This window comes from Macaca fascicularis, chromosome 17 (assembly GCF_037993035.2).
Source record: "Macaca fascicularis isolate 582-1 chromosome 17, T2T-MFA8v1.1".
NCBI classification, from domain to species: domain Eukaryota; kingdom Metazoa; phylum Chordata; class Mammalia; order Primates; family Cercopithecidae; genus Macaca; species Macaca fascicularis.
In genome coordinates, this window is record NC_088391.1 from 21,163,731 (window position 1) to 21,178,213 (window position 14,483).

The 14,483-nt window shown below is 36.9% G+C and overlaps 1 protein-coding gene across 3 annotated transcripts in view; it reads right to left on the reverse strand.

Annotated features, from left to right (window-relative positions):
* The window catches only part of VWA8 (von Willebrand factor A domain containing 8), a 381,025-nt gene that overhangs the window by 303,508 nt on the left and 63,034 nt on the right, over positions 1-14,483 (reverse strand). For all 3 annotated transcript variants that reach the window (XR_012426882.1, XM_005585735.5, XM_074021913.1), the window contains exons 6-9: positions 10,678-10,842; positions 10,265-10,314; positions 9,425-9,533; positions 6,960-7,064 (exon numbers count right to left, since the gene is read on the reverse strand). Coding sequence is in view for 2 of the 3 variants with exons in the window: in XM_005585735.5 (XP_005585792.3) it covers positions 6,960-7,064; positions 9,425-9,533; positions 10,265-10,314; positions 10,678-10,842 (429 nt within the window). In the remaining variant the exon portion in view is untranslated. The remainder of the gene's footprint in view (positions 1-6,959; positions 7,065-9,424; positions 9,534-10,264; positions 10,315-10,677; positions 10,843-14,483) is intronic.

A 14,483-nucleotide genomic window follows, 5' to 3' on the forward strand; every position in this document is an offset into this window, starting at 1 on the left:
AATCTAGCTGCCTCCTCCACTCAGAACAGAGCTTACAGACACATACTCCCCCATACTTTACTAGAACATAAGCCCCATTAGGGCAGTATTAAATGTATCTATTTGGCTCACTCTAAATTTCCAGAACCTAGAATCACACATGGGACATAGTCAATGGTCAATAACGGCTTGTTAAATGAACAAACAAAATTATTTTTCCTTCATCCTCAAAATCATTGATGTTTTAATCAATTCTTGTTACTGTACCCACTGTTTCAGTAGAAAGGACTTCTGCTTTAACTATGAGTAGACAGAAACCCCTAGAAGTCTTTCTACGTCAGATTACGGCAGCTCCATCATTCCAGTTCCTGAGTGGAAAGCATGTTCTTCCATCATTTCAAACCAACACACAAGGGTGCTCTGAAAATGTCCTTTTCCACCTTAGCTAGGCCACATTTTTCATGTACTCCACATTTTTTGTCCCTTCTGCCTATAAAAATGTTTGCCTCCCCATTTCAAGAAACAGTCATTTCTTAATTATACCTCATCTTTAAGTGATCTATCATCTTTTGGCTTTTATTCACCATCAAACTTGGTTGATACATATGAATCATATGAATCACTGGTTCAGTTTCATCTTCAATTTAAAATGTAAGCCCCTTGATTTTTGGCTTACGTTCCTATCACTCTACTAACACTGATCTTGGTGAGTTCATCAATGACATCCTATTTACCAAATTAAATAAATTAGTTTTCTTCCTATTTTGCTGTTTCCTTCTCAGTCTTTTTTGCAGGTTCTTCTTCATCTTCTTGACCAGTACACAGTAAGGAACTTCAGGAGTGGAACTTTTTATTTTCTATCTACATTCACTTTTTAAATAAGCTCATCACTTGCATGACTTTACAAACCATCATGACCCCAATTTTCTCTCTCTGATCCAGATCTCTCTCCTGAAATCTTGACTTGTATATGCAACTGCCTCTTTGACATTTCCATTTGGCTAAGAGGCATGTTAAATCAAATATGTCCAATGCTCTGGTCTGATATTCCCTCCACCTCCATATTCTCTATCTCCAACTTCATCATTCACGTTTCTCAGTCCAAAAGCTTGAAATCATCCTTAACTCTGTATCAACCCTACATCCAACCCTTCAGCAAATCATGATTCTACCTTCAAAACATAACCCAAAACCAACTACTTCTTACCAACATCACAGCTGGTCAAAGGTACAATACTGTCTCAACTGGATTACTACAACAGTCTACCAACTGTTTTTTCCCTGTTTTCATTCATACCCTCCACAGTCTATTCACTACTCAGCAACCAACCTGTTAAAATGATCACTCATATAACACAGTTCCACTTCACTCAGACTGAAAGCAGAAGTCCTTTCCATGGATTACAGAGCCTACATGATCTGACTTTATTTACCTTCTGATTTCTCTCCTAATCACCTCTCTTTCACTCACTCTGCCCCAATACACTGTCCTTTACTGTTCCTACAGTTCCCAGGTGTGCTCCTGCCTCAGCATTTTTATACTGGTTATCCCTTCTGTCTGAAATACTTTTTACCCACAGGACTTCTCTCCTTCAGATCTTTATTCAAATGTCATCTTCTCAGTGACAGCATCCATTCCTCAACTGACATATTATATACTTACTTACTTACTTGACTGATAGTCGCCCTTCACAGAAAAATAAGCTCCATGAAGGTAGAAACTTCCATGTTGCATACATCTCCAGCACAATAGTGCCTGGCTAATTGATTGGATGGAAGGTGGACGGAATGAATAATCTTTTTTGAGTGAATGTTGTAAGTCTTCATTCAACACGGCATCTTTGCAGCATTTGAAACTGTTGCTATTACTTTCCTCTTGAAACAGTTGCTCCCAATGCTCCCTAAGAATACTCTCCGCCATTCTGCTTCTATCTCTAACCACTCCTCCTCTGCCCAGTTTGAAGGTTCTTTCCCTACTGATCCAATCCTGAAATGTTCAATCTGCAGACAGATTTTTCCTCTCAGTATACTTGCATTCTTTCAGTTGTTACGTCCATCCCCATGAATTCAACTAACACCCACATATCAATGGGTTCCAAGTATTTATCTTTAATATCAAAATATCTCTAGAACCAGGTCCATATTTTCAAGTCTGCTAGATAAAACCACCAGAAAAACTTCAAATTCAAAAGGGTTCTAGTATATGGAATTATTTAGCCCCCACCACAAACATGCTCCTTCTCCCACTTTATCATATTAATTAACAGCAACTCTACTCATATGTCCAAGGTAGGATTTATGGACATTTTTGATTTCTCACTTTCTCTCATAGCTCCGTTAACCCACCTCATATTTCATCAGTTAGTAACATGTATCATCCTTCCTCTGAAACATTTCTCATATTCGTTTAATTCCTATTTCACTGGCCTATGTCACGTCATTACTGCTTTGTCCAGAGCTAGTCATCATTATGCTACACTGCTTAAAAAAACAAACAAAAAAACCACCATACTAAAATAGTTATTTATTGAAATATCTGATGCTCCTCAGACATTAATATTGTAACTTCCTCAGGAGCTGAAATCAGATTGTATCCATTTCTGTATCACTAGATTTCTATACGTACATAATTTGCCAAAAAATGAATCCTCAATGAGCATGTGTTGAACTAAATAAAAATACTAAATGTAAGATCCAAGTTTCTTAGAAAAAAACTATGGCTCAGATTACATCATCAATGGATAAGTGGCAGTATATCCTTTCTAAATCACCAAGGGAACTTACCAATTTAACCACTGTTATGATGCAGTCTTAATTAAGTAGAGACCAAGAGCCAAGACACGTTACTAGAAGCCTAGATGCATTTGTTACTAAACTGTAAGAAAGCATACTATTCTCAAAGTATAGCAGATTCAGAATAAGAGGGTTTTCTTTAAGACATCCTTAACTGAAGGCTAGAAATTATTTCATGACTACAGAAACATGTTTTTAGAGCATGAACATCACATGATGAGCACCATCTGAGGAATGAAACTCATTCCAGCCACTTTTATAGCTTGTTCAGAAAAAAGGTGTTGTGAATTCTATCTGATTGAATTTTCAGTGACTAACAATTTTTCCTTGAAAATACAGTCTAATTAAGTAATTACACTAAAATTCAAATGGATATCTAATTTGAATGCAACTACACATTAATTTCTATAATCTAGGATAAAAAATAATTATCATTTATCAAGGAAAAGTTAATGTGTATATATACATACCTTCTTAATTTACCATTATAATACATACTTCTATTTCCTATGTAAACATTTTTTCCAAATTTAACAATATTTTATTAATTTTTACCTCTTCTAATTCAAAATTATTTGAGCACATGTAATATTTCACTCATCTATAAATATTTGCTTAAAATAACGCTTTGAGGTAAATGCAGAAACTTACAATAACAAACAGGCCACACAGACTTCCCAGAACAAATCACAAAGAATTATATCAGTAAATAGACTCTTCCACTCCTTTTTTTTGTTTTTTTGACTCTTCCACTCTTAAGAAAAGCTATTTAAGATGCTAATCTGGTTGTATACATCACTGTGCAATGATCTTACAAAAAGAAAGTACTTCATTAAGATCAGACAAATGAACTTAAGCCCTCCCACTTGACAGTTTACTGAGTTACAAATGTCCATTAACTAGCGCTTCACATAATTAAGGTGAGAAGGCAGCCATACTCTTTCTCCTCTTATCTAATTAATACCAATTCCTTTTTCCTTTTCAAAACACTCACATTCAAATTTGAAATCATTTCTGTTCCAATATAAACTCAATCATTTTTCTACATTCCCCTTAATTATGGTTAAAAGACCAAAAAAATGAAGCAACACTAGCTACTTTCTTAAGAAAATTCAACTCTTTAAAGATATGCTATAACTTTATAATAAATTTGTATGACTAGTTTTGAAATTACAGACCAAAAAACACATCAAAGTGGTTTCTTGGTAAAGGTAAAGACCTTTGTTCGTAACTGACTTTTTTAGACACTGAATATCTTCTCTCCGTTTTTTCACACAAAAAACTTCATTTTATCAGAACTTCTCATGAGTTTCTTCCTCCCTGAGGATGTGCCCTTGTTTCCAAGGCACTGCACATTGGGCTGAGGGGCATTAAAGTTCATCTGGAGTCACCGCCTTTGATCTTAAACACTAGGTACTCTACTTCAATGACCAATGGCCAATTTAGCTTAGAGGTTGATTAGATCAAAGATAAGTTCGAGTTCTCTTTTCCCCCAGCACCTGGAATAAGCCTTGAAGTGAACTATATTGTCAGAAGATGGTAATTTCCTGACTCCTTGAGCCTATGAATTAATCTCCCCATTTCCAAATGGTTCTTAATATCCACCCTCCTCCTCTTTCTGCTGCTGTTCCTCCTCTTCCTTCTCCTCCTACTTTCCCTTTCTCTCTCTCTCTCTTTCTCTCTCTCTTAAATACACACACACACACACACACACACACACACACACACACACACCCCTACCTTTCTTCTCTTTCATCATTGGTTATTTCACTGCTTCCATTCTCTGCTGTCTCTTCCCTCCTTTGTCTCTTTATTGACCATTATTTTCCCCTTGCTTCTTTTTGCTTCTCTTTTAGATTCTGTCTCTAACTATACCTCTCTTCTCATTATCTATTAGGAACAGCTGTATAATAATTTTATTATTATTCCTGACATAACCAGTCAATGAAAATACTGTTTCTTTGGATTCTTTGGCTGACTTCTCTGAAAAAGATCCCACTTAAGTAATTAGAATCCAATGTTCCACTCTTCTAAGGTCCTCTCATTATTAATAGATACACAGAGGATGTTCTGTATCCCAAAGATTCTGGGTAGATATGAGGATAAGGGATAGAGAAATACCATTCCATATGCTTAAAGTTGTCAAATCCTGGTCTCCAGAAACTGAAGCTTCTATATAGAAAGCCACACAGCTTAGTGGTCACATTCTCTTTCTTAGAAATCTGCGCCTTGAGCCAAACCATGTAAGAAAAGCAAAAACCGTCTTTCATAAGGAGGAATTAATTTTGGTGAGTCAGTAAGTCTTTACCAAGGGTCAACACTTTAAAAATATAGTTATAAGACATTTTAGAGTGTGATTGGCCTTTTGGAAAACACCACTGTTAACTATACAAAGAGGAAATTATGCCACACGTATTTTGAAAGAAAATCATGCCCCACGTACTATAAACCACTTATGACAAAAAATGAGACCTTCGTTAGTTTAAATGAAAGCTCTATAGCAAGTTCCATAGTTTTATATAAAACGCTCGTTTTTCAAGTTAATAACCTTCACCCAGTTTCCTCAATGGTTAACATTTTTTAAGCACATCTCCCCCTCCCTCCTACTCCCCCTGCCTACTTTACCAGTGATCTTTATGTGAACAATTTGAGAACAAGCTGCCGATATGATGTCCCCATACTCCTAAACACTTCAGTTGATATTTCCTGAAAACAAGAACTGTGGCCGGTGTAATTGCCATATAAGCCTCCAAATGAGGAAATCCACTTAATATAACACTATTATCCAATCCACAGACCCTATTCAAGTTTTACAAACAGTGCCAATATTGTCACTTGTTTCTAATGGTCCGGGATTTAATTCAGGAACAAATGATGCATTTAGCTATCCAATCTCTTCAGTCTCCTTTAGCCTGAAACATTTCTATGTTTTTCCCTGTCTTTCATGTCTGAACAGTTTTAAAGAATAGAGGCCTATGTTCTATATAATGGCCCCCAATCTAGAACTCTACAATATTTCCTCATGGCCAAACATACATCATGAACTCTCAGCAAAAATTCCCCAGAAATGGGGAATTTGGGAGGCATACAAGGTCAATTTGTCCCACCTGGTCAAGTTGAAGTTTACTGTAAAAATACCACTTTCTTGGTTTGGTGGTCAACTGAGTCTTTTGGAGGGAGACATTCAGAGATTATGCCAATACCCTGTGCCTCATAGAAGCTCCACCTGCCAGCTTTAACATCCTTTGATGACTCCTGTCTAAATTAACTGCCACTCTGATGGTTGCCAAATGGTGTTTTTTCTATTTATGTAATTCCTTCTAGATTCACAAGTAGGCATTTTACACTTTAAAAGAGAATGCCCATCTCCATATTTTTTGTTCATTCATATCAGTATGGACTCATGGATTCCTATTTTATGCAACAGGTTAAAACCAATTACCATCATCATTTATTTTTATGCTCAAATTGTCCCAGATTTCAGCCACTTCAACCTGGGAACTCCATCATTTTGACATATCAATATCACTTGTTGAATATCTCCTTACTCTCTGGCACAAAAAGATGGTCCAGGCTCATCTTCTACATTCCCTAACCTGATCCTTTGAGAGAGCATGGTATTTAGAAACCAATGTCCAGGTACTTGGTGTGATCACTGCTACTAGAACATCATAGTTTTTAGGCTCTCTCAGGAGACAGCTAGACAATATGTATATGTATACATATACACATACTATATCTGTAACTATCTATCTGTTCATATATATTATTTTTAAAAACCCATGATTCATAATAACATCAATTCCAATCCAATACCTTAAGAGTTTTTTCTTGCCTTCCCCTTTTCCATAGTTATAAATCCCTTATCCAACAGTGAGAAGCATAGCTCTTATTATCCTCAATATATTCATTCATTTGCTCAATCTATTTACTTCTTTGCTCAACACAACCAATCTCCCAACCACATCACCCCCTCTATGTTTGCTGCCCTATTTATCACAGCTGTCTTCTTGTTGGAATGCCAATGCCTCCATGCCTAGTAAAGAATGGAGGGGAAGAGAAAGGGAAGAAATAAGGATGGGGGGAGAAAAATAGGAAAGGTAGGGAAAGGAGTGAGGGGAAGATGGGAAAAGGCAAGAGAAGGGAAAATGGGAAAAGAAAGGAAAGAAATGGAAGCAGATACTCACCTTTAAAACACCTTCCACAGCCATCTTCCCTTCGTGACCTAGTAAAATACTATACGGATAAAGCCACTGGATTGCATGTTTGATTGGCATCATAGGAAAGGAATCCTATGTAGGAGCAAAAATATATAGGAATGAGCAAAATTCAAAATAATCACAGAAAACATCTGAAATGTACATACATTAAAATTGACTTATAAAAGTAACCAATAGGTGTCTGGTATTTTCTACAAGTCTACAAAAGCAAATATTCATTATTTTCTCTTCTCATTCCTTGCCCTTTCCCTGGGTAAGCTCACCCATTTCCATCTTTCATCTATCTTCTATGTATTGATGGCTCCCACACTTCTATGTCTGGTCCTGACTTCTTTCTTGAGCTCTAAACCTGAGCCCTCAATTGTTCATTACATATGACTATATGAATACCCATAGACCCCCATTTGAAACAGAATACATGTCTCTACCTTATTCATCCCAAAGTACCTGATCCCCTTTTATCCCTAGGTTAATCTCACCCACATTCACTTAGCTTCACAGTTATAACTACAAAATTAGAAAGTATTCATTATCCTCAAGTCCTTCCTCACATTATTTGCACTGTCAATTATGTTCACCTCACTTTAAAAGAGTCTATTGACAAGAAACATTAGTGAAATTTCAATATGAACTATCTATTAGATGATACTATGGATTACTGTTAACATGATATGAAGTATGATAATGTTGTTCTGATTATGTAGAATAATGTCCTAATTCTTAGAAGTTGCATACTGATATGGTTTGGTTGTGTCCACCCAAATCTCATCTTTAATTGTAGCTCCCATAGGACCGGTGGGAGACAAATGAATCATGGGGCAGTTAACCTCCATGCTGTTCTCATGATAGTGAGTTCTCATGAGATCTGATGACTTTATAAAGGGCTTTTCCTCTCCTTCACTCCGCACTTTTCTCTCCTGCCACCATGTGAAGAAGGACGTGTTTGCTTCCCCTTCCACCGTGATTGTAAGTTTCCTGAGGCCTCCACAGCCTTGTGGAACTGTGAGTCAGTAAAACCTCTTTCCTTTATAAATTACCCAGTCTCAGGTATTTCTTCATAGCAGCGGGAGAACGAACTAATACATATACTGAAGTATTTAAGAGTACTGACTGCAATTTACTTCCAAATGGTTCAGGAAAAAAAAAAAAAAAAGAAAAAAGCACATGCAAACAAATGTAGCAATATATTAATAATGGGTGATTGTAGGTGAGGGGATTATGAAATTACTATTTTTCAACTTTTTTTTACATTTGAGAATTTTCAAAATAAAATGTTCTAAGCAAAAACAAAAAAGATTCAATAAAAGTATAAGATTTAATAAACAGGAAGAGAAATTCTGTTCTGGATGTAAAGAACAATGTCAACAATACCTAGGCTCCCTGACTCACAGGAAACATACATACATACATACATACATACATACATACATACATACATACAAGTTTAAAAATAAGTCTCTTGCCTAAGATAGTATCCCCACTATCTTGGATGGTGCCCTCTTCCACAGGGTCTCACTGAGTGTTAAAAAAGCTTCCTAGTCATTCCCTCACTGCCAACAAAGGTGTCTTCCTCCAACATAAGTCTGGTCACCTTCATAGCCCACCTACTTAATATTGTCTGATAAGCCACTTTTTCCACATCATAAAATCCAGGAAACTTCATTCATCATACAAAACATTTCACAATAGTGTTCTAACTTCTCCCTCTACCACACACACTTGCTTTAGGGATACAACTTATTCTCATTCTCCAAAGATACTAGGCCCTTTTGTGATTAAACACATTTGCCTGTGCTTTGACTTCTTGCCTGGAAGGCATTTCTATCATTCCAGACATGACCGCCATGCCCTTTGTGAAACCGCAGTGGACAATGTCTGTACTCTATCAGATCCCCTCAGATCTGTTTGTATTCTCTCTTGTGCCTCCTAGCTTTCTCTTCCAACAGCAACTGCTGTAGGTCTTTCTAAGAAGACATCCTTGGGCTCTTGAAGCCACCCTTGCACACATGCTGGGAGAGCAGTTAGTATCCAGAAATTTGTGTCCCCTGAGACAACCATGACACAGAGACTGATGGGAGCTAGAGCAGTGTGAAAGCCCTAGCTCCTCTAACTCAGGTAAGGACAGCTCTGAGGCCTAACTCACACTGCAGCACACCTTTTACTTGACCAAGCTAAAGCCTTCCTTCCCTCTGTAGGACTTCACTGAGATTGCATGTCCAGCTCCGACTCCAAAGCTGAAAGCTCTTTAGGGGCTCAGAACATGTCCTTGGTCTCTGTACAGTTTACTGCACTGCACAACAAATTAATCTCAGGTTTTACAATATTTATAGAAGAGTATGACAAAAGCAAACTGAAGTCATTAATCCCTAATGATTAACTTTCAAAATTTTTAACATATTTGGGTATGCCAGTCGTTAATTTATTTTACTTACCAAGATTTGAACTGCAGCTGCTAAACTGTCTAAAGGAAAATCTGGAAGTCCAAGAGTAGAAGATTCTTGGGAACACAGAGTTGTAGCAAAGGACAAGAGCTGAGAGACTCTAGGGGAAAAATGATATTAAATTGTAATAGTTGTAAAACATAAAATGTGTAAGTCTGTTAAATATAAAACACAGGGGCTAATTTAATTAATCTAAAAAGATGATCCCTAATATTAATTCTTAAGGGACAATGGCTCCGCATCATAATATCCTACTTAAAACTCAGAAGCTGATTAGATGCAAATATATTCCTAAATTTATCACAATATTTGAGGTTTCTCACCACCTGGTCCAAATCTACCCTGACAGCCTCATCTCTCACATTTCGTAACCCCAAACCTAAACTCTAGCCTTTCAAGAGTTTTTTTATGGCCCTAAGAACAAGGCATAAACTCTCACATTCCATGCTTTAAAAAAAAAAAAAAAAAAAACATTCTGTTCGAATTCCCTGATTCCATTCTCTATCTGGCAAAAACTTGCTCTTTATTTAGGACCCATTTCAAATGCCAGTGCTTTTGTGAAGCCCTTATAAAATATCAACTAATACCCCCAATATTTTGAAATTATGGCACTTACTATACCATGTTAACCAAAGCTATTCACATATCTTTCAACTCTATTAGATCTTGAGTTTCTCGCCAAAGATATCTTATTAATTTTATCACCAAACATTCTAATACTGAAAAATTCTTATAAGAATTCCAGTTGTTGAATGAATCAATCAATTAATCAATGAACAGACAAAACAAATTCAATATTCAGTGTCCAGATATTTATAAAAATATACTTACTTCTCAGCAGAAACATTGGCTCCAATTGAATATAACAACTTAAGTTGGTCCTAAAGTAATATAGAAACATATTAAATTAATTAAAAAGAAATGTAACGGATTAAGTGCAAATGTTTTATAGACACAATCAACCTTTTTAATTAAGCAGACACTAAATATTTAATAGCAAAAAATCATTTATTGATACATTTCATTTTCTAAAAGAAAAGCCAGCCTTTTAAAAAATCCTTCAATAATGCCGTAATAATTTTTCTTCCTAGTTTCCAGAGATTTTCCTTACTCTCTATTCTCATATCTTTCCATGACCTACTGAGGAAGACATTTAAAAATGCAGTAACATTTTTATAGCATTGAATTTCTTGTTATAAATAGAAAAACTGTTTAAAAAATAAATTATCCTTGGTCATACTTACCTTGAAGGGTAAATAATAAATATCCCTGGCTTGAAATCGAGAACGAAGAGGGGGATCTAATGGATTCCCAGAATACCTTGGCACTGGCAAACCCAAGGCGATCACTCGGAAATTTTCACTAACTCGGACAATGTTCCAAGAATCCAATTCTTTTTTGGTATGATCCTATAAAAGTAACAGGTCCAGAAGCTATAGCATAAATGATACAGATCATAATTATAAGAGCTGCCAAGTCCAGGGACTTAGGACTTGACTGTTGAGAAAACTGTATTGGAGAACACTCTAAAAACCAAACTGTCACGGAAGGCAGCAAAGTGAAATCAAGTTCAGGATGCCAGGGGAGTCTCACAACATGAAGACTGGAGTGTTTGAAAGGGAAAGCAGTTAACACACCAAGGAATAAAGGAGACTTGGGTCAGATCTCCAAGCCTTAGTCAGTAACACAGAGGAAAAGAGTCGGGGGTAAGGAAAATACATGACTAGAGGTTGTAACAAAGGTAGTCCCCGATGGGCAGGTCACCAGCAGAGCTGTGATTGATTACCAGTGGACCTTAAATAGATAATTATGTTTATGGGTATTCCTAGCAAGGCATATTACTCGTAATAACATGTTTTGGAAACTTACTATGTGGTAAGCATATTCCACGGATTTTTCTCATTTAACTTTCACCAGAATCCAATATAGACAATCTCCTTTTTACATGAATGAATGAACTAAAGTTCAAAGGAGTTATATAACTTGTCCCATGGTCCTGCAACTAGTATATAGTGGAGCTTAGAGAACAGAAACAGTACGGGTTTTGGAGTCACAAATCCTGGCTCAACTGCTTGATGTATACTTTTACTAAATGTTAGCACATGCATGTCATTATACCTTTAGAACCTTAGCCTTCTCAGTAGGAAAAATAGCACCTACATTATTGTGACTGCTAGGAAAACTAAATGTGAAAATGTGTGTGCAAACAAGTGGCCCACAGCAGGCACCTGTTAAATCTCATTTCCTTCCTTCTCTGCCTAACTCTATCAATGGCTCTTCACATTCTTCAGCAGCAGGATCTACGGTATTGACTAAGTTTGTACAAATGCACATTTGTACATTCTGAGAGAAGCGTCCACATCTTTCAGCAACTCTTCACAGCCCAAATGACAATATAGAAACTCTTAAGAAGGCGCTCAAGGCCTTTCCTGGCAGAGGCTCTGATTCTCTCAGTCTCAGCAACCAGTGCACGCCCGTCCCCTTGACCCTCCTTCCATGACCCTGTGCTCCAATCTGTCTCCCATCTGCAGCTCTCCAAACACATGAGGCTGCTTCACCAACACGACTCCATCTTCTTGAACAACACCCTTTTCACTTTGCACAGCATAAACACAAGGGTCAGTCAAAGCTCAACACAAAAAACATCTTCATAAAACTCAGATCCCCTTCCCTCATCAGAACCATTTTTGTACCCTTTTACTTTATCTTTTGCAAGCTTCTATCATTATTTATTTGTGCATTTGCTTCTATACATGACTGTCTCATGCTAGCTCCACATTCTTGAGAGGACTTATTACCTCTAGTGTATAACAGGACAAATGTCTGTTGACTGACTGCATGAATTAATTTTAAAAATAATAAATAATTATTTCAATCATATTTTGGTATGAATCAAAATCAGCAGTCATACATCTAATTAATACACTGACACTATGTCATAGACACTAGAAAGTGAGAGTCTACATCTAGCCCTGTCTGAGAAACCAAAAGTAGAAACTTCAGAGAGCTGACTAAATATTTTTTTCATTTACCCAAAAATGTTAAATGAAATATAAAGTTCATACAAACTGAACTTTGTATCTCTTTCCATAATAACAGAATTCTACTATAATCACCTTTATGAAACCAATAACATTTTTGAGATATTAAATTTAGAATATCAAAGCTACCTAGAAATAAATGGGGCTTACGTTATGGTGTTAGAATCTTTTTAGCATAAAAGTTGTCATAAGATGATAGTGCTTTGTGAAGGGATCTTGCCTATATGCTGTGAGGTTCTTATGAGACAGATTCTATGAACACAGAAATAACATTTACCGATAAAAAATTATGTGTTTATACTGATATTTACTTTGGGAGAAAAATGTAGTAGACCCTTCTCACTTAATAATAAGCATTCTTTGCGTACTAAACCCCCCCTTTTTTTTTTTGACAGAGTCTCGCTCCCTCACCCAGGCTGGGGTGCAGTTGTACGATCTTGGCTTACCACAACCTCAGCCTCCCGGGTTCAAGCGATTCTCCTGCCTCAGCCTCCTAAGTAGCTGGGATTACAGGTGCATGCCACCACACCCAGCTAATTTTTGTATTTTTAGCAGAGACGAGGTTTTACCATGTTGACCAGGCTGATCTTGAACTCCTGACCTCAGGTGATTTGCCCGCCTTAGCCTCCCAAAGTGCTAGGGTTACAGGCATGAGCCACCGCACCCAGTCACTAAACCTCTTTTGACTCACATATCATGAATTTCTATTCAAAGTAATATGTTCAATAACTTTGCACAGAATCTACTATAAGAATAAAGAATATATCAAACTTTTTGTTGTGAAGTAACTCCTATACTTTAAAAAAAAATTCCATATTCTGAGTATTTTTCTCCAAATTATTTACTAAAAATGGTGAACACTAATATAATCTCTAGTAGCAAGTATTTTGTAATTAGAAAGCATCTAAAGAGAAAACGTTCTGCATAACAGCCTTTTAAAAAATAAATTAAAAAGCTTTCATTTTGGTAAATTAACAATATGAATAAATGAATTTAACTTTTTCTACTTGATTAAATCCTTGATTATCTCCTTCTGATTATATCAGAACGAGATGCTCCATGAATAGATCCAGAGGAAAATGACTGTACTTCACAAGAAAGCATCATCTAGAAACTCCCACAAATAATAAAGAAACAGACTGCTTCTGGCCCTGCCAGCCACGTAGCATCAGTGCAATCAAACCCTCTGGCATTGACATTCATTATTTAGGGCCTGGTGTGTTCTGGGCTCATATTAGCACCCTGGGAGCAAGATCAAGAAGTATGAGACACAGATCCTGCTCCTGATCAATTTGCAACCAACCTGGGGTAGTAAGGTAGCACATATGTACAGAACAGGTATGAGAGAGACTCTAGGTCCTAGAATGTACAGGCAGAGCAGTCAGTCATAGAAGGCTGGGTTAACCACACAGAGATCCAGCGTGGTACCGCTTGAGCTGGATGAACAAGGGCTAAATGTCTTCTTGTCATTTGTGACATTACATGAACCCATCTCCCAAGTCTTTGAAGAGCCCCCACATTCCCCAGTTGTTGTACTCTTTATATGTATGTTTATCACAGCATTTAATCATTCCATGGTACTTATTCATTCATTCAACAAATAGTTATTGAGCAACTACCATGTGCCAGGCATTGATCTAGGAACTTGAGATAATACCAGTTACAAAAATTCCTGCCCTTGTGAAACTTATATTCTAGTAGAGGTAGCAGACAACAAAGGGTGCTGTACTGCATTGTAAAAACTTTGAATTTTACTCTGAGTGGAACAAGAAGCCATCAAGGTTAGAGCATAGGAATGCCCCCAAATGGATGCATTGTTAAGGCGATCACTGACTGCTGTGTTGAGAAGTGTCAGGAAGGAAGGACGGAAGCAGGGAGTACAGTTAGGAGGCTCCTACAGCAACCCCAGCATGTGATGCTGGTGGCTTGGGTCATCAGAATAGGATATCCTTTAAATATTTTATTCATTTCTGTCAATACCTACTGGACCTTGAGCTTCCTGAAGCTAA